Source organism: Colossoma macropomum, unplaced genomic scaffold, assembly GCF_904425465.1.
Source record: "Colossoma macropomum unplaced genomic scaffold, Colossoma_macropomum, whole genome shotgun sequence".
NCBI classification, from domain to species: Eukaryota; Metazoa; Chordata; class Actinopteri; order Characiformes; family Serrasalmidae; genus Colossoma; species Colossoma macropomum.
Window position 1 is genome coordinate 20,250,364 of NW_023494792.1, and position 26,113 is coordinate 20,276,476.

Here is a 26,113-nt window from a genome sequence, read left to right on the forward strand (position 1 = left end):
TTACTGAGAAAAGACAATTAGAAAAAAGAAGAAAAGTTGCAAGTCACATTTTCACATCACTGAATATGTTTGGGATTAAATGGACTGCGAGAAGCAGAAATTCTGAGACTCAACTTTAGAGATGTGGAAAAATATCCCTGCAGATTTTGTTGAAAAACTAAAATCAAGTCTTTTGAAAAGAATGGAAGATGTAATAAAGGCAAAGTGTAAAACACAGTAAATACTGATCAATTAGAAATATTATTTAGCTGTTGCGGCTTCTCTGTGTATTCTCTGCTAAAATTATGTTTTCTAGCTTTTTTCCTGATGAAAAAGGAATAACTTCTACTTAACGACTGTTCGGCTGGAAATTAGTCCCTAGGAAAGTCCCTGAATCTCTCTTCATTTGCCTTCTACTTTATTTTACTTTCTTTTATTTCTCTTTAGTGTTATTTTATCATTTGTGTTCCTGATTTACTTTTTTTAAACTTTGTATTTAAAAACTTCACTATATGTATGAAAGGTTATCTATTATTATTATTATTATTATTATTAAGCAAACAAGCACAAGACTTGATCTACCAGACAGCAGTTTTCCAGACAGATTTTCAGTGAGGAATCCCCACTGACAGTAATTTAGCGCAATTTAAAAAACTGACAAAAAAGCACAAACCACCCCAAAGCGTTTTGCATGACTGAATTTGATCTCACATTCAGAAGTACCATAGCAACACTGTTAATAATGTCTGTCATTCGAAATCTATGCTTTCTTTGTTTATGTGTTGCATGCACTGAATTCTAATTGTACCACTAGTGTTGCTTTCACTCTCATTTCACCTGCTCAGTGGAGAGGGGGCAGGAGAGCACGCTGGGAAGGCAAACTGGTCAGAGCTGCTGGAGCTTTCTCCCACTGCCTCCACCATTCCCGGCATTCCCGGAGATGTGCCCACGGTCTCCTTAGTGACCAGCTCTGGGTCCAGGATAAAAAGCTCATCCTGGGAGATCTCAGTCACGTAATTCAGATGTTCCTGGAATCAACGACGTGGAAGACGCAAACATTTTAGGGCAAAACAGCACAGAAAATAAACGCTTCTTTATAGTCTACTGTGACAGAATTTATTTGTGACTTGTAGGTATTTACTATGTGTATAATAAAAATCCCACTCAAAAGCAACACAACGTAAAGAGGTGCTGGCCTGATTCAAACTGAAAAATAAATTGAAAAAATTAAGAGGTTTTAAAGGGCTTATGGGAAACCATATTTTCCTTGTTCTTTTTAAATAAAGAATTCTGGGCTAATAAGTAAACAGTGTTAAAGTTATAAAACAAACCATTCACTCCCCAGTCAATATGACCCATATATGAAAACTAAGCTGCAAAAACAGCCTGTTTTGAATTCATTGTTTCTGTGATAACACAAGAAGCAACTCATTTACATTCACACACCTATGCAGCCTTCGCAGTTTCACACAGCCGATTTATATTAAGTTTTAAGTTTCAGCTCTAAGCACTTTTTGAATAAGGCACAATACAGGACGGCCAATCAGAATAGAGCACATTTACATCTATCAGTTGAAGGCACAGCAACAAAAAAAGCCTGTTTAATTCTAAGGGATGAAGAGAGGTTAGAAAATTATTGTGTAAAAAATAATTATGACCATTTTTGACCATTTTTGGTACATAAAACCACACAAATATTGTGTCGACTTCAGGAGAAAAAATAAAACATGAGAAAATTATGGTATATGGGCCCTTTAATATAACAGTCATGGCATGTTAATTGGTTTTTCATTTTGCCTACCTTGTCTAAGAACTATAATTATCAATGTATCTGTGCACATACCTGAGCACGGTCTATTCTGTAGAAGCGATCTGCTGTTGTGGCTGCAAAAATTCACAGATCAAAAACACAAGGACAGATCTTATTTCAACTGCTACAATCGTTTAAAGCTGGAGTAAAATTCTCAATTTTATTATCAATATTATTTTTTTAATAACCATTGCTTACAGTCTAGGAAGCACCATTTTGGGGACAGTTTTGGTATGGTCACTGAGTCTGAATTCACACCACGCCCCTGTTGAAAAGAGAAAAAGAAAACAGACTGAGCAAAAACGAGTCCTATCTTAGCCACTCTTTAATGGAGTCTCATCAGTAATTAGTCACTGTGCCTGTCATTAACCTAAAAAAGTTCAACTTATTACTGGCATCATATGAGACTTTCACCACATGACTGTCCTTAATCATTTAAACAAAGAGGACCTCTTCCTTGTTCAGTTCTTTAGAAGAAATAGCATCTATCCTTAATAGTGAATCTAACCTGCAATGGATAGTCATATGCAAACATTTGCATATACCTATAGTATATTACTATGTAATAGCACAGTAAATGCTGTGATGGGAGGCAAATCTATGACTGGCGGTTCCACTCAGACCCTGATTGTAACCATTATGAACATTTACCTCATGCAGCTTCTCAATGTGTAGGCGACAAGTCTCCAAATCACTGTCTCCAGAGACGGTGATGACGCCCAGAGGAATTGCTGAGAAACCAGAGAAAAAAAACATTTGTTCTGATTAGTTTTCACTCACAAAAACGGCTGCCTGACAAAAAAGGATAAAAAAGAAAGTGTTTTTGAAGACAGTGATGTAGTATGCAGTATATATTATGTATAATGTTCTGTATATAGTATGAAAAAGCTCAGTGTCACTCACAGGCCTCCTTGAGCTTGTCTTTGTCATAGTGTAGAGTTTCGTAGTCATGCATGCTGATTCGGCTCACCTGGATCTGCAGCTGTTCAGAGATGGGCTGTTGACTAGCACCACACACACACACACACACACACACACACACACACAAACACACACACAGAAAAGTGATCAACACAGTATTTACTAAAGCTTCCCAGACACCAATTAACATGTACTACACACTTAAATAATTTATCCACAATTTTATAATTTAATACACACAAGTTAATACACACGTGAGCTCGTTCTGTGTACTGTGTGTATATTAGTGATTATTGAGTTGTATTTAAGTCTTTCTGTTGAGGATGTATGCTTATGTGTAAAAGTTTGAACATCCCTGGTCAAATGTCAAGTGAAAATAAGTTAATCCTCTGCAGTGAACACACCCAAATATGCTGTTTTTCTGCACATTAGTGCACAATTCCAGTTTAATTTATTGATACAAATTAAACATAGAATATATAACGTGCCATACCATTTTTCACAGGCCACATTTTTAGTTTTATTTTTCTCCATTATTTTAAAACCAGCAAATAAACAGTGATTGTGCATTAAAATGTGCTGCAGTGTTTTCTCTGTGTTTTCTATGTTAACTTATTTTTACTTAGAAAATCAACAAAATATGTCATTTGACCAGGGGTTACCCAAACTGTAGCAGACAAGTGGACTATGTTTGTATACGCTGTCAAAAAAAGCTCCTGTACATGTACAGACAATGTAAATGGACCTCAACAATGGTCCAACAGTGTGTATTAAATTACTGTTCAATGAACATTACATTCCCCAGGGGAAATGTACGTTTGTAACTTTTCATAACTCTATTAAAATAAAAAAGTAAAATAAAAAGCCTGGAACCAAATCAGTAGTTTAAAACAACAAACGAGGAACTGCATTAGCATACGGTAAAGTTAAGTTCCCTTACTAAAGACGCACCCTTGAGGGAAAAAAACAGTTCCTGAAAATGTTTTTTTTTTCTGAGAATGTGTTTTTCTGATAAGTGTTGAAATTTGTAACTTGAGCTGTGTTTGTACTTTACAATCAGCATAAAGACTGAATAATGACCTTAAATAACTTTTAAAGGTACACTACGTTTACTTAGTACCTTTTCATAACCTTAACATTTTAAACTGGAAAATAAAATAAAAGCCAATACATTGTGTACAAAGTCAATGTAACTTAATAAATATAGTTGCAATGGAATATGGTACAGTTATGTTCCCTAATTAAAGGTATTGACTGTGTTGATATATGTTTGAGGGTAACCCCCAGTGATGTGAGGGGAATCACCCCAGTTTCGTACTTTTTCTTCTGTGAGTGTACATTACAATTTCAGAACAGTAAAAAATATAAAGCATATCTAGTTTAACAATACTATGTATGACTTTGCCTACTCCGTATTTAACAACACACACAGAAGGTGGTCAGAATTTCTCTCTCTCTCTGCGAGGCACAGGACACTCACTCATTGAGCTGAGGGAGGGAGATCCTCCTCTTGGTTTTCTGCACCATGTTGGCCTGATTCCTGAGGGTGATGCGGATGATAGAGGGAGCCAGTCTACAGGGCTCGCCGTCCACCTGCACAGGGATGGGCTTGAAGGTGGTGAGCGTCACTTCACGGCACTGATGCAACCTCTCTCCATGACCCCCCACCTGCAGAGTGGCCTGAACACCAACCACACAACATCGTTTTACTTAAAGCCATGTACTCCATCTTTTAAAGTAAAATACTATAAGCCAAAAAAAAAAATCCCCCAGTCGTTTTCCCTTTACCCCAAAATTTAGTTGATTAGCCAAAAGATCCACATAAGCAAGTGTATTTGAGCTAACTTTGAAATATGACAGTTTGAGGCACATTTGGGATGATTTAGGTGTGCACTTCGCACAATGTTAAGTGGTTTACATAATCTATAGTTACTTTTTACAGTAGTCTCATTGCTCCAGTGCAAAACAAAAGAATTAAACATGTTATATAACACCACGTGTTCTTGGTTGACTGACTACATTCAGGATAAGAAGAAGCAGATTTGTTTTTTTTGCCAAAGTATTCTTTTAAAGTTTTAATTCCCATCAGTTCACACTGTGACTACTGACTGATATGTAGCATTTGCAGGGATGTGGAGGTGATTTTACCAGAGAAGTCATGGTGAATCCAATAACTTCAATGCAGCCATCATCGTGCCTCTGAGGCCCAAAGTCGTCACTTGGGTTACCCCACGGCGTCGTACCTGCACAGTACCTTCAAAGTGCAAACACACATCACTCAGCATATCCTTCTATAATATGGCCACTACACTACTCAGATGTTACTAAATAAAACAGAAAAAGACAAGGTGAGATCAGTAACCAGCAAGATATGAGGTCTAACAAAGTAGAAAAGTTGGCTCACTATTTGGCAAGCAACAGGTCACTGTTACAGCCGCTTATTAATTTTTAAGGCGTTTAAGACCTAATTAGTAAAACTCATTTTAAACCATTTATAAACCCTTTATAAGGGTAATCTTACTGTAAAATGGTATCTAGAAAACCACTCCAGCTATTGCTTACTAGCCAAGAAAGCTAGCATGAGCCCTTTACCTAGGAATGTTAAGGAAGAGCAGACACTGCAGCTTCAGTTCCTGAACTTTACTAGTGAGGTCTGTTCCATCACACTGGACACATCAAACAACAGAAGAATAAACAGAGACACACAGATTAAGGATTCATTTAAAAGAGTCACAGGCAATTTTTTTTAACTGTAAAAATCTGTTTCATTACCTAAAACCTTACATTTATCACATGCTGACTCACAAGCTTAAGTAATTAGCTTTAAAAAAAATTAGGAATTCAAATCAAAATGATCAATATTTATAAAAGGAGGTTGTAAATATGTGAGAAAAAGACCACTACTCACCACCACTCTGATGTGTTTAGAGAGATCTTTGGAGCTGCGCATAAGGAAGTCAGAAAACGCCGTCTAGAACAAAACAAAGTCAGACGATAAGTAACATACAAAAAGCAACACATAGCAGGAAACCTCAGGGGCATGGGCGCAGACTCACCCCTGCATAAAACATCTTGTTCCGAAGGCGGCTGTTGAATTTTTCAGGTTTGGCCTCTGAGAAACAGATAAGAAAGAAAATTATAATATACCTCAGAAGAATAAATCTCAGAAGATGCTTAGATGTTAGCTACCCAAATAAAAACCATGCAAATGAAAAAACGAATCTTTGAAGGTACCTCGGGATTCGTGGAATTCCAGTGTCACATGTGCATCAAAACCCAAGCTGAAGTAGTTATTGAAGACATCGATGGGAAGCTAAATTTATAAAGACAAAAAGTGAGCATGTGCTGTACTATTATGAATTATTTCACAGCTGCACAGTACATTTAATTGTACTTCCTTTGTCTATTTCATATCGACTCAAGAACCAACCAATCCAAGTTCTTAGAGTCAAGCCGCAGAACGTACGCTCACCACCACAGTTTCGGCTCACTTCAATTTTGACCTGTGAAACCAAATCGTGGTGGAGAAGCTGAGTGAAGAGGTTCCTGCTGGTAGTTTGAGCTGACCTTGTCTGTCTGGTGTTCATCCTTCTCTTCCTCTGTGGCCTCTGGGTTGGGCTCCACGGTCAGGTTCCAGCGGTCAAGCTGCACAATGTTCCCATCCTCCACATGAGACAGGATTTTAGACACCGGCTCATCTGTGTAGCCCTGAACAAACATGTGGAGCCAACAGCACATTTGCTGTCACACAGATAAATCAAAGCCACTTGTGCACTGTCATCTAACTGACTGAGCTGAAGACTTTTAATTATGGTCACAAGCAACATACACTACCTTTCAAGATTGGAATGAATGTTTTCAATAATTCAAAAATGAATTATTAAATATTAAACCAATGAAATGTTCTAATATGTTAGTCATAAGCAACTTCACAGGTTTCAAATAACCAGTAGAAACCTAGGAAGGTACATTGAAGTTAATATTGAAAGCGTGGTGATCAAATCTCAGTAAATTATTTATAATTTTAACTTCTAGCTGTTCCCAAAAATCTTGAAATATCTTTAAGTTCAGAATTACATTTATTTAATGTAATTACAGTGAATGTAATATTTAACTGTACACTTTCTAAGTTATTATTGCATATAAAACATTACATTATTAATATGATAGGGATAAATATGTGACAAATCATTTCAAGAACGTATCAGAGGTACAATACTATGGTTTCTCTCACCCCTCCCCAGTTGAGTGTTCTGGCCAGGTCGTTTCCTGTGCCGAGAGGGACGACAGCTACAGCAGGCTGGGGATTCAGCTGCAGTTCGTCCAGCACGGACAGGATCCAGCCAACCTGCACGTTCAACAAGCAGCAAATGCATTATCGTATCTGCACAATCTCACTTACTCAATATCTAACTTGACATCTAACAGTAGCTCTGTTTAGACTACATAAAGTACTATTAATGGCATTAGCGTCACTGCCACAGTCTTAACATGAAAGCCTTTCTGTGCTAGACGGTGAGCATGAACACAAATTGTACTGACCGTTCCATCTCCCCCACATACTAGGATGCGCAAGTTGGGCACTTTGCGGTACATTTCTAGCCTTAATAACAAACAGAGAACAAAAACATGAAAAAAGCAGTTTCACAGCTGAAATAAAAGATAACAATGCCTAATAAAGATAAATAATGATTAATATACATAAATAAAGATAATTTCATGAGAACAAATAATATTTCAGTTCTTACCCCTCTTTAGGCCCTCCCTGAGTGAGATCAAACACTTGTCGTGGGTTTAGGTACCACATGAAAGACCTGATAATTTTTGCTCCCTTATAAAAAAGACAAATCAAATGTAATGTAATGTAATCAAATGTACAGCTTAGTCAGAGATAAGAACTGTCATATGCCTATATGAATATTTTGCAAGCCAAGAAAATTTATTTAAAATAAAAGGAAAATACTGACCTGATTTCCACCACTCTTTGGGTTCACAAACACAAGCAATGGCTTCATGAGTTGGGAGGGAATTGGCTTCACTATAAACTGCTTCCATTTTCCATCCTTGTTGAGGGATTAAGAACAAAGATTTACACTTTAGGATTACAAGAACAAGGGCTTACATAACACACAGCAGCTGAGCACATTTCAACAAATACGTCTGATTTTTGGAACTGGAATTCACGTCTCACTTTGTTTATCACATTGTTATATTGAACATAAAGTGTTTTATTGAATGGGTTACCTCTGGTCCTTTCTTGCTGGCCTTGTTTTTCAGAGAGGCCTTCTTCCTTTTTTTACTCGACTTTAGTGATGCCTGGATGGAGCAGAGTTTAAAGCAGCTTTGAAATGCCTTTCCAAGAGCAGTAAACCAAGAACAATGCCTTTCTAGCCTTTCCCTGGGCTGTAAATGTCTCTGACCCTGCATTTCCGAGTCAGTTCATGTTCTGAAAGGTCTAAGTGGGTTTAACTGAGAATAGCACTGGCCTCTCAGTCTGTAAACATCTGATGCCTAGTTACGTCAAACACAGCTAAATATGTACTGAAAGTCTATGGCACACAGCCTGTTATATAAATTCAAAGTTGACTAAATTGTTCTAAACGGACTAACAAAAGTAGACCAACACAAAATGAGATGCAGGCGGTATAAATAGGCCTTGAGGAGAGAGGTGGGTGAGCATGCACCTGCTGTCTGCGGACTCGGATGATCCAGGTAGGAGGCACTATAACAGCAGCATGAGCCCCAAGAGAGCACGTCTCCCCTATCTGCTGCAGCATGAAGCATGTCACTTTATTGTGGTACTGCAAACCGAACACAAACCCATCAACTCACAGTCAGTGACCAAATACAGTGTTTTCAGAATAGGCCAAAACAAAAGAAACTCTAGGGAATACTGTTAGGTCACTCACCGCCTGTTTACACCAAGAGCAACTGATAGCCACTATGTCTTTACTGTGGAAGGAGAACTTCTGCTGAAAACCCTGAGGAAAAGAGTGGTTAAGAGAAGAAGAGTAAGATGTGGACTGTTCTACTACATTAGTTCAAACTGCAGACCCACAATAATAAAAAAAAATATTAAAAAAAAACAATGAAGTATTCAGACCTAAAAATCTACAAGAATTATGTTTTGATCTATTGAAACCCAAGAAATTAATTGTGACAGTAATAAGCCAAATATACACAAAACCCCTAACCCCAAAATTGCAAATTCTGAAAATAATACTTTAAAGTGTTTGTATTTTTCTTCAATGTTTAAGGTTTCTTTTAAAGATAAGTTGACATATTTAGATATGAGTTTATTAAAAAATGCTGTTCCATATTTCATGTCACTACTGAAACACAAAGAATTTTAGTCCATAGGTGGAGCCTTATTATCATTTATTATAGAAGTGAGACTGCATTCCTGTCCCTCGTGGCCACATTGTGAGCAGTTAGTCCTCACTGTTTAAAAGTAAATGTGAAGTCTGAAAATCAGCATGTAACATTCAGATTTTCTCCAATTAAGTGTTTTGTGTTTTAATGAAAAATCTTATTTTTGTGTTTTGATAAAAAATACTATGATTTTATGTGTGTACAACTGTTCAAAGCTGTGTTTGCTAGTCATGTACTGGCTAGCAATTTTGAGTCATGCTCAAACTTAGCTAAAACAGTCAATACTAAAACTTTTGGTAAAGTTTCATGTTATTAATGTTTTAGTGGTAAAAAAAATTAAATATTCAGTCATTTATTTTAATAAAGTAAACATAATTAACGCATAAGCTGAATCAAAGCAAAGTCCAAGTCCTTTAAAAGCCTGAAGTGCGTTTTCAACTCCGACTTTGAACTGATTCGGTAGAATGACCCATATACAGTACTGCGCAAAAGTCTTAGCTCAATAAAGTAAAGAACACTGCGCAAAACCTTTAAGATGTTAGAACCATTTATCTGGGCAATAAGCGTGTTTCTGCTTGTAAAACCACTATGTGGAAGCATGGAATAACTGCTCCAAAACCCTCCTTCTTCCAATCCAACACCCTATAAAATCCCATCTCTACCTTCCATTTTCCTTGACATACTTTTCTCAGTCCCACCACCACTGCATCCCCTCCCTGATCCACAGTTCAAAAAGAAGAGAGGAATGGGCCTTCAAGCTCCAAGCATAAGTTCCTTAATCAATCAATACACTATTTCAACCAATCAATAATATTGTTAGCTAATCTGAAGAACAAAATTTTGGCTAAACATTTCTCTTTCATGCTTCTAGCCATCACACAGATTTGTGCAAATCCAGAACCAGCATGATTGATTTGAAATTAATGAAGTGCTGTTTAGCCAAAACAGGAACTGGATGATACCTACAATTAACATCACACTGCCATGTGGAGATGATTGGAAATAGTTAAGTGAATGCACTGACATCTCTAAAAATACTTACTGTATTTATAGTACTTGTATATAATATTTTTTAGTATTAGTGTTTTCATGAGCAAATAAACACTTACTATCCAGATAAATTGATTTTTTAGATACGATTTTCTCAGGAGCTCAAAACTTTACACACTACTGTATGTCTGATGTAGCATGCATCAGTTCAGTTTTCTAATTTTCTAAGGATTCATTTATATGTACATATCATGACTGCTTTGGGTTTTGGGTATATAAAACCACATAAATATTAAATTAGTCTAGAACTATTAAAAAGTCTGGAATCACTTGTCAAATTAACAAGAAGTCTTATACAATAATTACTTAATATAAACAAAAATAATAATAAATTATAACAATAATATGATTTAATAATTGGACACCAAAGGTATTTGGGGTGAGAAGGAATAAAAATCATAAATCATAAACTCTATCTTTGTTTACAGTCATTTTTGTCAAGTTTTCTACTTCAAGATCTGAAGTTCACTTTTGAAAAAACAGGCACTCTGGATATTAAATTAATAATGAACTTCATTCTTGAGGTTATTCAGCTTTCTGAGACATTTCAGAATCATCTACAACTCTGTTTGTTATTCGGAATACATCTAAAAAAACGCCGCACAGGACTAATATATTAGAATTATTTTATTAACTCTTCTACAATTAAATTAGTTTTATTTTACTAAATACTTTGCAAACTTTTGGATGGTAGGATCAAAACAGAAAAGTAATAAAATCACAACAAACGTTCTCTGACTCCACCGAAAACTGAACTATGAAGACTAACACACTGGCATCACTGCAACACTGCAGCTGTTCTAACAGTCACTTTCACCAAGATGAGCAGATTGTCTGTAATCTACCTTTCCGCACTGTCTGCATTTCCCATCCTGCCGTCTCCTGTGAACCCAGTGATGCCTTACAGCACAAGTCTGAGGAAAAAAAACAAACGAACGTAACTATATTCTTGTCAGAAAGCAAATCTCAGAGAAACCTTGTCAACTTCAATATACATAATTGCAGTTTAATAGGGAACTGTCTCACCTCTCGCACATTTCTGGTCCCTGGTTCCCTGTATGATGGCTTACATTTAAAATTGATCTGCAAACAAAAAACACAGCTCAGAACAATAATACACTCTACGTCAGTAAGGGCGATCAAATAGGAGCTGTCTATTCCACTCTTTAAAGCTAGGGCTGGGCAATATGACAATATTTTTCGATTGTGATAAATTATGTCACAATGTAATACAATATGCTTTTCTGAACATATTGTGATAGTCAGTACTTGTAGAACACTGACCAACTGTCTATTATTACAAAAATCAGCAAAATTGGTCCCATTTAACTGAATTTAGAGCAAAATGGTATGTGAAATATTGAACAAAAAAATCACTGCATTCATAGTTTTTGACAGTATTTTAAAAAACGTAGCACGACTGTTTCTTTTATCTCTGTTCCAACTGATCAGATGTCTGAAAAAAATAAATATTGTGACGTCCATTTTTTAAGGATCGCAACATTATATTTTTGTCATGTCACCCACCTCTATTTTAAGCTTTTACCTTTTCTAACTGCTCCATGCATGTTGTATGGACAGCTATTTTGCAGGCAGCACATTTATAGCGAGGCAGCGATTTTTGCTGGTGATGAGAAAAAAGAAATAGTTACAGATAGCACAGTGACATACACTTGCCTGTGCTTACACAGTTTCAACAGAGGTAGGAGCTCTTACACAAGTTTCCATACAGACACAGTATGGTGTACAACTGAGACTGACAGATTCATTTGAACTTCCAAATTCAGATTAGCCTGCCTTTTTAAAAATAACATCACCTTTTGGTGATGTTACTTATTAGCAATTCTCTGCCTGATCGCACAGATGGAAGGGTAAGAAAAAGTAAAAAAAAGAGAGGAAGAGCAGCATATGTGCTCACCAGTGATTTGGCAAAGCAGTAAACCTCTCCAACATAGCAGAAATCTCCCGAAAGACTGGTCTCAAACCAGACGTGCTGTCCAAACTGAGCATTCTCCTGTGGGGTACAGTAAGGCAAGAGGAAACCTGGAACAAATCTGCTACTATATTTATCAGCAATACTAGCTTTGCCAAGTTGGCAAACCTTCAATAAACATGTCTGTATTTGAATAAAAATCATGATTTAAGATAAAAAGCAATCAAATGGCTTCTTATCACTCTAGACACTCGGAACATTTTCCAAATAACCAAACAACCACTCACTCTCCACTCAACACAGTCTATATATGAAAACCAAACTGCAAAAACAACCCATTCTGAATTCACTGTTTTCGTAATGTTGCAAAAGCCAATGCATTTTTATTTATCCACCTGTTCAGCTTATAGCAGTTTAGCTTCACGCATTCACTCTGAAAGAGTGTTTTAGTCTGGACTGCTTTTTTGAATGAAGCACAATACAGTACAGCCAATCAGAACAGACTGCATTTACATAGGTCAATTTTAAAGATACCGTAACAAAAACAGGCTGTTTGATTCTAAGGGATAAAGAGTGGTTGGAAAATTTAATACAAGAAAAATGTAGGATATGGGCCCTTTAAATCTGTATGTACACTACTATTAAAACATCTGAATTACTTGTCATATGAATTACTTTTCTTATATTGTCTACAATAATACCTTAATATATACAAAAATAACAATAAAATGTAACAATAAAATGAAAGAATTGTAAACTAGATCAACACCTAAAAGGTAGATATAATAAAAATGATAAATCATCCACTGTAGCTCTGTTTACAGTAATTTTCATCAGCTTTTCTGCTTTGACATATGATATTCACCTTTGAAAAATCAGTAATTCTGCATATTAAATTTATAACATTAAATTTAATTTTTGATAAACTCTTTCTTAATGCTGAGACATTTCAGAATCATCTACAACTCTGTTCATTATTCTAAATACATCTAAAATGTTTTAATACAACATTTTTTTCAGCTTCCTACTAATAACTTAAAACCTTTCATGTTGGACTGGACTAACATATTTCAACCATTTTATATACTTTTCTGCAATTAAATTTATTTTATTGAAAACACTGATTCCAAACTTTTCAAATGTAGGTTAAGTGTAATAGTGGTTCATTTGTTTTCAGTAACATGCAGTAGTCAAACTTGATTATAGCTGTAACAAAACTGCTAGTAGCCAATCACAATGATGCAATTAAGAGAAAGTGAATGCAGAACTGATGCTCTTCCCTCATTAGCCACTGTAGCATGCAAATTTAAGTTTGGTAAAAGTTTGGAGGAACTCACAGTCCAGTCGACTGTCTGAGAGATCTCTCTGATAGCTTCACACTTGGCCGGCATTGTGGCATTGGACTGGGCTGTCAGCTGCTGAACACCAGACTTTGCAATAGCTTTCCTGAAACAAAACAAATGCACACATGCTGATGGACTAATAAACGTACTTATATTAGAACTTCAGCTGCTCATATTCAACACAACACTCAAATACTAAAGAGCACCAGCCAGAGGAAAAGAACATACTTGCATACATCAGACACACAAATGCACACAGATAAGGTCGAGACACATTCACGACAAATATGAACAGCAGACACTGCAAGTTGTGATATAGTTGTAACGCGAATACTAAACTATTGCTAAGCTGGTGCTATGTTATCCCAGGTGTTTGCTACAGTATTGCTAGGCTGTTGTTACTGCATTCCAGGTGGTTGCTAAGGTGTTGCTAGGTTGTTGCTATGGTTTTCCAGGTGATTGCTATTATCTGTGTATATATGCTTTACAGGAGAAAGAAAAAACATTTTTACTTTTAATAGTCAGTGGAACCAGATTTTTTTCCAATTAATTTTGGGCCATTTCTTTTGGTCCATTCATCATGAAATTTACAGAGTATGTGAAGGGCAACAGGCATTTTCAAATGATCAAAAAGCGAAAAATGACGAAAGTGGAGATAAGTGCTTTTGTTCCGACAGCATCGAAATATTAGCTAGTATATATTTGAGTCTGTATGTAATGTCTATGAGGGGCCATGTGAGAGATGTCCTTTGTGACAATTTGTAGCAGTTAGATTTTAACTTTCTCTAATGCAATAATCTGAGTTAGAAAGTAGCCTTTCAATCAGGATTCCTTGCGGTCATTCTCTAGGAGCGGGCCAGGGGCCTCTTTCAGTTGCCTCTGTTTTATGCTTGTATCAATCAAATCTATTTTCACTCTCCACCTCCAAGGAGCACTCCAGCACACGATTTACAGATATCTGGGCTTTTTTACCCCAAGTATTTTGTTCTAACCAAAATGCACTGCTATCTGTGCATAAAAAAGCACACCACATCCCTTTAACAATCACAACAATCTATTGACCAGTCATGGCCTGCTGTCCTTATCTATCTGTATATCTGTCCTGTCAGGACAAAAAGCACAATGTGCAGGAAAGTGACAAGTAGGTCGGTCTAGTTTCTTCTGTGCCCCAACACGACACACCCATATCTCTCACACAAATGCTGTGCAAAGCAGCAGTCATTGTGTGAGCTCATCTGAATTTGACACCGTTGGTAAGCTGAGGTAAGCTTAGGATGAGGGAGGTTGAGATGTGGTTTTGCTTCCTGTGTTAATCAAGACCGTGCTCACTGTGACCTTTGTGTCCAATCCCTGCAGTGCAAATGAGTGACGCTTAGCAACCTAAGGGAGGGCGGCCCACTGGGTGATCAGTGGCACTGATTAGTCACGTCGCTGCGCTACAGTACCCGCTCCACTAATGAGCTAGTGCCATGGAGCTCAGATCCACAGGACAGGGAATTAGAAGGTCAACACAGAGAAAGAAAAGAGGAAAAAAACCCTTATGTAGAGACACCCCCCATCACTCTGCTCAGATTTTCTGCCTAAATGTTCTGAAGGCTAATAATTGCAGGCTCTAACACGAAGAAACCGTCAGGGGTAAAACTGCTCCCCTTTGATCACGGTGAGAGTCCTTCCTGACTAAGGGCTAAAACAGGTGATTCATTTGAACAGAGATTTGGGGACCCAAATCATTGAACTTTGCAAGGTAGTACCCACCGTTGAAACATACTTTGAAGAGCCCACATCCTACAATTTTTTCTTTTTGTATTGCTTCCCGATGAGGTCCACTTATAACATTTGTAGGTTTATGTACCGAAAATTCATTATTACATGATCAGATCAATATTTGGAAATGATCTATATTCTGAGGGGCTGCTCTCTATTGTGTCTCGATCAAAAAGTAGTCCAGGCTGAAACACTCCTTATAATTTCAACATAAGTGGACGTGGCTAATTTGCTGTAGATTGAACCGGTGTATATACAGTCGTATGTCAGTTTAAAAAAACCCTGGCCAAATCACATGCTTTGTTAATTGAGCAAACGTACATATGTAATTTTTCAACAAATTCTAATGCACAATTTGTATGTATTTGCTGTGTTTTTACATATTGGAAAAGACAAGACATAAAATGTGTTTTTTCCCCAATACATTAAATAAATAAATTGTGTATTGAATTCTGTATTAAACTGTGCAAAAGTGTGTTCTCTGTAGAGAATTTTTTTTCCTATTTTTAGAAAAACAGAACATGTAATTTGACCAGGGGCACGAAAACTGTTTTCGTACGAATGTATGTAAATATGCTGGAATTCATCACAACACAGAAACTGTGAATTCAAATTTGAAACTTTAACAGTGTTTGCATACTACATTAAACTCTTTCATTTCAATGAATACAATGAAAATAGGGTTTTATCTGATATAGGCCTTTTAATGTAAGGGCATAAACATTTAGGATAAATCAGGGATGGTGAATGTTTCTAAACCAGAGGTTCTAAGCAAAACTGTTTATATGTAATACAAAAAAGGTTATATGACTTGCAAAAACGTTGGAACCCTTTTCCATGCTATATTTTGTCAAACTGAGGGAATATGTCCTCAAAGACCACTAGCTGTTCTTTTTGTGTGTGAGTTGGGAAAAAATCTGCTGTTCATACACAGACCAGGCTCTGTAAATGGGAAACAAACAAAGAAACTGATTTCTGAACAATAACACTATTCCAACCAACAGCAACAGGGGGCATTCCTGCTCGTGCACAGGACAGTGGGAAGGGGAGGGGCTTCATGCTGAACTCCACGCATTGTCAAAAAGAAGAAAGAGGAGACTATCTGAAGAGCAAAGACTAAATAAGAAGTTCTTAGATCAAGCTAGGGCGAAAAGATGTGTTAATATTACTGAAGCATTGTCAAGAGTTGACGGGGCTGAAGTCAGCTTCCTATTCGCTGGCTTTTTGTTTGTACTTTCTCGTTCCACCTCATAGCAGTCACATTCACAGAACGTAGAAGCACAGAATGTAACTGTCTGAGGCGCCAGAATGTAACTGCTGGACCATTTAAGGTAGAATGGGAAAATTCAAACAAGAAGCTGGAGAAAAAGAAGTCAACTTCAGCTTCACCAAGAGTTGAAAGGCATGAAAAGGGATGAGAAGGTTGCTTTGTTTCGGCTTGAAAGGTGGGCAACATTACTTATTTTGGCTGTTTCACAGAACCTACAGGTCAGTCTAGTTGTGTCCCATTTGCTGTAATAGCTAATTCCAACTGATTAGTTTCATGGCAGCAATTGTATTTGTTTGCTAACCCACAACCTAACTAACATTAGTTACATTACTTGCTGTGTCATTGTTCTTTCTAATGTTATATCAGGGTATTTTTCTGCACATTTTTGCGAATGGTTATATGACCACAAAGATAAAAAAAACAAGTTTTCTAACACAGTGTTGTTTGCCTTGACAACGATGGTCAATAAATTTGGGGGGTGGAGTGTCTGAAGGACCACTGAAGGGAAGGGTGCATTTGTTCTGCTGCTGAGTTAAAATGTCAACAATCATTCTGCAGAATCGCTTACTGCATCTTTAAGCATTCAAATGATTTTTAACCTTTTGAGAAAGAACCTCCTTTTTAAAAATAGTGTACAGCTGCACATTATGAGATTAAAAAGCCTAAAAAGATGGAGCATGACTTTCAGCTTAATCTGGGATTAGCTCTGACCAATAACGTTACAAATCGAGACTGTTATTTGGACAGAATTAAAGTATTAAAGTTTTACATACGAGAGGAACCCACTCCATGACTCCAGTCTGGGGTCATAATGGGCTCCCATTAGCGGGCCAAGTGAGGCATGAGTCTTCCAGCAGGTGGAGTTTCTGCGACTGGGCAGCGGTAGGCCTCTCCCTGGCCAAGGGCTGCCAGCCTTGGAGATGGTAGAGATGCGTCTACGGCGCCTTCTCTGGCTGCTGCGACAGTAGCGACCATGTGGGCCACTTTCAGGATGTCCCAGGTGGGAGGAGTTTCTCCTGAGACAGCGTGGGACACGGATTAGTGGGTGGGCCTGGACTCGCTCTACGACCACTCCCAGAGGCAGACAGTCTCGCTGGCATAAAATAGAGGAGTTTCTGAACTCCCATTCTGAAGAATCTGCTTCTGTAAGACAGTCTTCATATGGCTCTGAGTACTGACCATCATCTGAGTCAGCAGTGGAGCTCAGGCTATCACTGTCACTGTCCCCTTCTGAAAGCAGAGGGTCTGAGCAGATGCAGGACTTGGGGGCATTCCCTTTGAACTCCACTTGTCCAACAGCCGGGTCACGAACCTCCTCATCCTCTTCCGTCATCTGAATAAGGCTGGCCAGCAGCATGGAAGGGCCAAGAAGATGAGTGTCAATGTTTCGAAGCTTGCTGACCTTCTTCCGACGCACGGCAAAGCGTGGGTTTGCCCCTGGGGTGGTAGTACTGGAACGGCGTCTTGCGCTGCCACTTTTGCTTGTTCGGCTGGAGGCAACGTGGGGCAGTGACTGCAGGTGGACGCTGGATCGCCTGCGCTGGGCCAGTGTGGCTGAGGGCAGGCCTACACTGGAACGCCTGCGGGCTCGACTAGTTGGCACAGCAACACTGGGCCTTCTGATTCGGCATGGCTCAGGCTCCGCCCCATCTGGCCCAGCAAGCCCTGCCTCCTTCCTCTTAAAATGACGACGGAAAAATGTGTCCATGGTGGCCACGGAAGCACAACTCCCTGTCTAATGCTTCTCTGAGGCTGTTGGTGTAAAATACATCCCATCAGCAAACAGTATTCATTTCAAGGCAAATCTAAAGCCTTTAATATCATACTGCTCTGTGCACAACTCTAACCCTTTCCTTTGATGATTTTAATCCCTGTTTAATTCCAGCCCTTACTGTGACAATTACTATTGCAAGTTTTTTGACATGCAATTTTTATATATGACCTACTGCTATGCCAGCTCTCCACAGATTTAGTGCACTGCCCTTTTTCATGTAACTACTGATCCACTGCACTTTAAAACAGCCAGCAACACACATTCAAAGGCATTCTCATACCATTACAAGTTGGCATTAGTAATCTATAGCAACTGCTCAAACAATACAGAATAAAGCACTGTTCAAAAGTCACAAACCGCTCTTCATTTATTTAATTTTCAGGGAACATGTCCATTAACTTGGGACTCTAACATGCAAGAGCTGGTACACCACAAAACTGTCACCATCAGATAAGCAGCACTTAAAGATTTCATCTCTGAGAGAAAGGTGAAAATCAAGCTCTTGAAGCATCTACTCATGCTTCAGACCTGAATAAATCCACAGGTGTTTCTGTCCATCCTTCCACTGTGAGATAACTCAAAACTATACGTCTGAAAAGATGTGTAGCTGTCATCAAGCCCTCACTGAGAAAAGGAAACAGACAAAAAAGAAAACCATCTGTACGTCAAAGAAGGTGCTGGTGTTCTCAGAACAATGTACTGACCACCACAGAGTCCAGACCTCAACATCACTGAATGTGTTTGGGATAATTTGGATCATGAGAAGCAGAAAATGCAACCAACTTCTAAGACTGAAATTTGGACGTGTGGAAAAACATCCCTGCAGATTTCTTTGAAAAACTGAAAGCAAGTCACCCGAAAACAATGGTAGCTGTAATAAGGACAAAGTGTGGACGCACCTAATAATGAAAAATTTCTTATAATGAAGAATTCTTGTATAGTCCTGTGCTAAAGTTTCAAATGACATGTTTTGTTGATTTTTTTTAAGTGAAGATATGTTAACACATCCACCACAAAGAAAACACTTTTGCACATTTCAATGCACAATTACTGTTTATTTGCTGAATTTAACATATTGGGGAAAATATACAACATAAAATGCAGGCTGTGCAAAAGTTATTTTCCAAAATGTTAAACTCAACTAATAAACAGAAATTATGCACTAAAATTTGTAGGAAAATGCCATATTTAAGTGTGATCTCTGAAGAGGATGTGTTCACCCATTTTCACTTAGAAAATCAACAAAGCATGTAATTTGACCAGGGTGTTCAAACTTTTGCATACATCTGTACATAGTTGTAGAGGCTTCTGTGTAGGTTTCTGTTAAATATAAGCTTTCTGTTATTTTTTTTGCCCATCATTGAAAAATTAAAAACTTGAAATGACCGTTCAGACTGGAAGTTAAATAAATGCAGGATGCTCTTTGACTTTTACACATTACTGTGTAGTACTTGAACTTATAGCTGTCTGCAAACCTTAACTCAAAGTTCAGCAGCAGTGCTTACTTGTAGAGCAGCCAGTCACCTGTGTGCTGCCCTGTAAAGCCCTGATGACATCATCATTCAGTGACGTTGTAAGGCACTCGAGGAAATGAGGTGGTGTTCTCCTGATTATCAGTGCTTGACGCAGAGATGGCCTGAACAGATTAAACGGGATTTCTGACCCTTCGCTAATGGCTGCCTGTGCTAATTATAGCCTTTGCCTATCTCGTTTAGAGGTGCTGAGCAGCTGTTCAGTTTCATTTAAAGTTAATAAAACCTGTTGACATTACACTCTGGTCTCTGTCTGCATGCTGCAGCACTGCATTTAACTATGCTATAAATTTTCTCCTCTGACTGGAGAGCAAACAGTAGCACTGAGTGATGAAAATTAGCTTCGCATTACATTAATTAAATAAAGCTACACTTCCAGCTTTCCTGGGAACAGAAGACAGTACAGAAGCTCTCAGATTTGTAGCGCTGAATAACAACAGCATCCATCAGCAGCTTGTTTGGATCACATAGGCCTAACCGGTGATCTAAATCCAGACTAATTTCCGCCAAAGGCCAGCTGAGGTAACAGGATATGATTAGAAAGGTCTCTAGGTCCTTCCTGCTTCTCTGTACCCTGTCAATTTCCGTTGGCTTCCTTCTCTAAACAAATATTTAAAAGCAATCAACAGGAATACACTGCGAAGCAGTGCCAAGCACTAATGTTCACTGATTAACCTGTGTGCTTGTTTACAATGCAGCTTCTTCACAGACTGTTGACTATGTTTTTTTCTCCCCACCGATGCAGCTGAACTCTGTTCAGTTAACTCAGTGGGGTCTAGTGGTTATGATGCCACATAACACATCAGAAATAAGAATAAAGTTCTTTCATTAGGAAACACTTTACAAAAGGAATTACATAGGAATTACATTGTAATATGTAACATACTGGCCATATGCTAGACTGAATTATATAGAACTGACATGTCAGACATGTCTAGATAGTTAGTAGTTACTGACATGCCACAATAAGGAGACTAAATAAGAGACCAGTAGAATTGAAAGATTAGGTCATTGCTCAGCCATCTGAAAACTTCTGGTGCTGCAATCAGCAAATGCTCTAAAGGAAATAATGACAATTACAGTGGAAGTTCATTAGCCTAACAGCAAAACACAACCGATTATCTACTAGTCTAACCTCAAAATACCACACAGGACCTGCTGTAAACATCCTCAGTACAGTCAACCTCAATTAACTAGGTGCACAATCTCATTTTAGAACTTTACTGTAAATCTTCATCCAAAGCCAGCACTGCATCAACTAGACTGACTAGACTTGACCTGTGAATGTCCCAGTATCAAAGTGAAAAACAGAGAAAAGTAGGAGCATACGACCTGACAGATGGAGCTGTCCTCCTCCTGATCTGTAACACAATGGACTGAGAGTGGATAAGAGAGGGAAAGATAGTGAGAGAGGGGAAAAGAGAGAGTGGTGATCAGGTAAAGGAAGCGGAGGGGGGGGCAACAAAGCGCAGAGACACACAGGGATCATCGATTGGCTGTGCGGGAGACAGCAGGAGCGGAGCCAGAGACTAAGCCTGTGGTTTAAAATAATGACTGATTACCAGATCCAGTCACACACTGTGCTTGTGACTGATCCACACACACAAACACACATACACACGCACACAAACACAGCAGTGACTGCCTCCTGTGAAGATTTCCTCACTTCATTACCCTTTTTTAATAGGGAGCCTGTCTGTATTCATTGTAAGGACACCAAAACTACAGAGGCTGCATCAGAAGCTGCATCTACCCGACGGGTAGATTACTGCTCTAAGGAGGATCCATCCAAAATAATCTTATCCTTTCACAGCAGTTAACTCTAATGTTGCTGAAAATCTGTCAATCAAACAAATAACCAAACAGCCACATAACCGTAAACTTTACAAGACGTATTGTAGGGCGGAACAATTAATTGTTTTATATTTGATAAATTGTTTTATGAAATTGCAATTTCAAGGAGTGCAATTTTGAAACTGAAAAAGAATATTTTAATCATTATGTTGTCTTAAGTTGGGAAGTTAACCTAATAACAGAGTTTGGCAGCTGGCATTCATACTGCATTCAGTGTTACAGCCTCAAATCGGGAAAAATGGATTCGAATTAGATAATTTAAATACTATCCCAAAGGATTCAGCCCTAATGTGTTGTAGCGTTGTAGCTTCTTTCTATGCTTTGCCCGTCCTGAAGTACACTCTTAACAGTAAAAGTGCTAAAAAAAAGAAAAGGGTTCTTTGAAGCAATGCCATAGAAAAAACATTTTTGGTTCCGTAAAGAATATTTAGTGCGTGAAATCGCAACAGAAACTACTCAATTCTTTAGGGAAACCAAAAGTGGTTCTACTGTGGCTTTGCTCCAAAGAACCTTTTTAGCACTTTTACTTTTAAGAGTGTAAATGTATGTGCGTGAGTGCACTCCTCAGTGCTCCGGCTTAGCGTCCATTAGCCTAAATTTGACATTTTATTCTTTTTTCTCCTTCATTTTTATCATAAGATGCTAGCTAAAAGCAAACATGTGCTGTAGCTGACCGGAGGTCAGTCCAGTGTGCAGCGAGTGTCCTCCATTGTGTCAGCTCTTCACTCTGCTTCTCACCAGATAAAAAGACACGGCAGAGGCACTCCAACACCACCACAATGCCATTCATTTCCACTTCAAGGCCCCTGGGCTCCTGCATTATGGATCAATGTGGATAAACCAGTCCAAGGCCTGAAAAAAACACGCATACTAATTTAACACCACAGAAAGCAGACCAGGCCTGCTCGCCCGCTGGCCGTTTATTATGAGCCTCACTTAAAATACAGTGTGTCAATACCATCCACTTGATTAGGTTCTCATCCGCGGCAACACTTCCGCTCGTGACAGATGTACTACGGCGCACAAAGCCAGACACACGAGGAAATAATTATTACTCTTTGAGAGGGGGGAAAATACTGCTGCTTACTGTGACTGTTACCATGGAAGAGGACCTGGCAACCATACTAACTAGCCGATCTTTAGTCTGGGATACAGAGCTAAAGTTTCTGCAATGATTTCAGGCATTCAAACAAGCCAGACACTATCGTGGCTTGTAAACATATTGACAAGCATCCCTGGGTTTCAGAAAGGAGCTACTTAAATAAAATATTTAATGATGATGATTACTGTTTTTGTTGTGGCTGTTTGATGTTATAGATGAGTTTTTTATGACTGCATCATTGAGAAGCATGTTCTAACTCATCTCCCTCATAATGAAGGCTGACATTTGGAAACCCTACTTGCATGTCTTTCATACATTTTTAAAGGCTAGCAAAGACACATTGAAGCCGTATTTATAAATGACTTAATTACTGTAACTGCGACTCACTGGCCCTCAGGGCAAGTGGACAGGACAATGGAAGTTGGATAAAGTGAAAACCCGGTGTTGAGAACGTGTAGCACTTCTGCCATCTGCTGGACAACAACAGCTAAAGATCAATTCTGCAATTTGCCACCAAAGACAGTATGAAGACAAGCCATTTTCATAATGGTCAAAGCTGTTGATGTGTGTCTGATATTTGGGGGAATCTGCAAAGAACTTTCCCTCTGCAATAAACCTAAATGTCTGCATCATGCAAGTTACAACCAGTATCCTGGATTTTGTCCCTAAACGTATTAGCTCTCTAAAGTCCCAGCCGTCCTTATCATGGACACAACATCCAATTAAACAGGCTTAATTATGCTGTCATTGGACTAAAACATGCAGTTGATCAGTGATCTTTAGGTACTGACAGTATCCACAACACACTCAGAAAAACATATTGTAAAGGGAAACAAGCATTCAGACATTTTTGTTTGTGTTTTTAAAAAGCAATTTCTTCTTAAAATCATTTTAGGCAGTTTTCACCAAAATGGCAACTTTACAGGAGAAGGCAATTTTTTTTTAACTTTCAATGCAAGTTAATTTAAAACAAAAAAATTCCTAGCTCATTCCAAGCTATTTCGTAGAGTTTCTATTTGAATCATCTATTTATCATGGTCGCACAATGCAAAGACCAGCTGCTGTGCCCAAATAATGCAGAAAAATAAAAACCACAAAAGAAATTATTATTATTATTTTTTTTTGTACAGCAGCGATATGCTTGACATATAGCTGAAAGAGATTAGTTTGATAAAACACTGGAGTATCTAATCAGACCACACTATCTGCACATAGGGCACTAACAGGAATCTCCAGGTGAGGGCAGTAAGGTCACATGTAGACGACACTCCAACTGAACCTGTAAGGGTAGGTGCACCACTTACATGATTATTTGATTGAAACCACAAAAGTAGATGGTTTTCAAAATGGTAACTTTATAGAATTAGGAAAACGTTCTGAACCTTAATGTGCATTACTGTAACTAAACTGTATTCCTACTAATTTTGAACCATATCTATTGTCACATTCGTCTACTGACACATTCATCTTGAAAAGTACACACATGGGCAGTTGGTGCTTTCAAATGGTGTGAAACAAACAAACAAACAAATAAAAAAAGCAATGCAAGTAGTCCTGGGGTTTCCTGCTGTTCAGACTCAGATGAAAAACTGGATATTTGTGCATGTGAACAGTATTTTGACTTTAAACCTACCCACATTATGTAGAGTATTTTTGGAACTCCAGCCTCATTTCAGACCCACCAGCTCAACCTCCCCCCTACAGCCAAACTTCCATCCAACAGCTGGCCTGATTCCTCTGAGTCACAGCTCAGGAGAGCATCCCTACTGCCCCAGCACTCTTTCCACACACACACACACACACACACACACACGCTCTCTCTCTCTCCAGCCCATCCAGAGACTCTGACCCTGATCTATACATAGCAGGAGCGGAGCAGGAGAGCTGGTAAAGATAGCAGCTGAAATGGGTCCGTCCCTCCTCAGGTCCTGACTGGGACAGACAAATCATGCATGTTAAGGTTGTACAATATATCGTTTGTTAATCGTTACTGCAGTATCAGTCTTTACAATACTGATATCACAGAAGATGCAAATGAGCCTCTCAGTAGTTATTCTGTGTGCTGCCTCACACTCATCAACGAATGTTCTTTGAATGTTTGTATGAATCACAGTAGTCACAAGATCCAGCAAAGATACACTTAATAAATAATTTACGCAGGCCAACCCCTAATCATATCACATCACAGGTTCACCTTCAATACATTCAAAGGTATATACTGCATGACAATGCGTAGCTTATAACTGCAATATGTCTTGTCTGTACCATCCAGAATATTGCCTTAATTCCTTCTCTAAATGCACCCCTTTCATTACATCCCTTTTTTCAAATATTGCAATTTCTAAAACATTGCAAATAGTAATAGCACTGGTTTGATAAGAGGTATCAATATGGAGCTGATACCAGCAGAAAAAGCTGAATCAGATTTTGGAAGGAAAAAAGAATAAATGCTGTAACAAATCTAGTCTGAAATAGCATCTCACCAAGACACACTTGACAACCAAAACCCCATGTGGTGCGTCACTGGGCACGTGATCCATGTCTGTGAGGAAGATAATCATGGAGGACTCACATGGTTGTAGACCGGACAGAACAAAACACTTAATAGCAATATGGACAGACACTACTGTGCAAAACAAACTACAGACAAAGAGGCTGAAAGGATAAACAATTGGTAAAGAACGGATTCCCACACAGCAATCAGATTTCAGTCTAACCAGAAACACATTTGACTACCAAGTGTAAATACATGTGGCTAAAATCTGATCAGGATACAATCCAGATACTAATCACATAAAGTGACCAGGTGTAAATTGGGTAAAAAAAAAAAAATCAGCGTAGTGTCTGGAGATCTTGCACCAGTCTTTTTTAAGCCATTCATTTAGATTGTTGCTTCATTGTTGATCGGCATTCATTTAGGTTGTTGATCGTTACTTCATTTGCACTGAGGAAATCTCAAGTACATTTTGTCACTTGTCACTATGTCACTTTCACTAAAGGTGCTTTGACACCTACCTTGTTTGGTCTGGAGGTGCCTCAGACCAAGATCTGGACCAAAAGACCAAAATTTGGTCTAAACAAAAGAGGTGGTCTCGGTACGGATGAAACTGAACCGTGATTCGGGTTTGTTTGCAGTGTAAAAACACTTTTTTGGATGGTTCGGACTTTCGGACCAATTACAGGAAGTTAAGGTGGGCTGTCATCATCCAAACAACAGAAGAAGAAAAAAAGACCAGGAGGAAAGTAAAAATGAGCCGCGGTAGCACACAGGTAGAGGAGGAGACTAAATTTTTAACTGTAATTTGATCCAATAAAAAAGTCAAAAGTCAATTTGAAAAAACACAAAAAAATTGAAACTTCTACCTTATTTTCTGAGAGAATGAGAGAGAGAGGATATGACAGGACGGAA

General features: G+C 38.4%; 1 protein-coding gene across 3 annotated transcripts in view; it reads right to left on the reverse strand.

Annotated features, from left to right (window-relative positions):
- The window catches only part of dgkzb (diacylglycerol kinase, zeta b), a 42,616-nt gene that overhangs the window by 5,877 nt on the left and 10,626 nt on the right, over positions 1-26,113 (reverse strand). Inside the window, exons 1-26 of one of the 3 annotated variants that reach the window (XM_036576461.1) lie at positions 21,081-21,121; positions 17,216-18,194; positions 13,403-13,511; positions 12,051-12,146; positions 11,679-11,756; positions 11,159-11,215; positions 10,978-11,046; positions 8,620-8,691; positions 8,395-8,511; positions 7,955-8,026; positions 7,678-7,773; positions 7,459-7,541; positions 7,253-7,313; positions 6,945-7,058; positions 6,278-6,418; positions 5,945-6,023; positions 5,767-5,822; positions 5,619-5,681; positions 5,303-5,376; positions 4,859-4,964; positions 4,191-4,390; positions 2,693-2,793; positions 2,441-2,520; positions 1,988-2,054; positions 1,823-1,863; positions 817-1,007 (exon numbers count right to left, since the gene is read on the reverse strand). In XM_036576461.1, coding sequence (XP_036432354.1) covers positions 817-1,007; positions 1,823-1,863; positions 1,988-2,054; positions 2,441-2,520; positions 2,693-2,793; positions 4,191-4,390; positions 4,859-4,964; positions 5,303-5,376; positions 5,619-5,681; positions 5,767-5,822; positions 5,945-6,023; positions 6,278-6,418; positions 6,945-7,058; positions 7,253-7,313; positions 7,459-7,541; positions 7,678-7,773; positions 7,955-8,026; positions 8,395-8,511; positions 8,620-8,691; positions 10,978-11,046; positions 11,159-11,215; positions 11,679-11,756; positions 12,051-12,146; positions 13,403-13,511; positions 17,216-18,150 — 3,158 coding nt within the window. In that variant the 5' untranslated portion in view covers positions 18,151-18,194; positions 21,081-21,121. Of the gene's footprint in view, positions 1-816; positions 1,008-1,822; positions 1,864-1,987; positions 2,058-2,440; positions 2,521-2,692; positions 2,794-4,190; positions 4,391-4,858; positions 4,965-5,302; positions 5,377-5,618; positions 5,682-5,766; positions 5,823-5,944; positions 6,024-6,277; positions 6,419-6,944; positions 7,059-7,252; positions 7,314-7,458; positions 7,542-7,677; positions 7,774-7,954; positions 8,027-8,394; positions 8,512-8,619; positions 8,692-10,977; positions 11,047-11,158; positions 11,216-11,678; positions 11,757-12,050; positions 12,147-13,402; positions 13,512-17,215; positions 18,195-21,080; positions 21,122-26,113 lie in introns of those variants that run through there. The other 2 variants (XM_036576460.1, XM_036576458.1) reach the window with 2 other exon arrangements.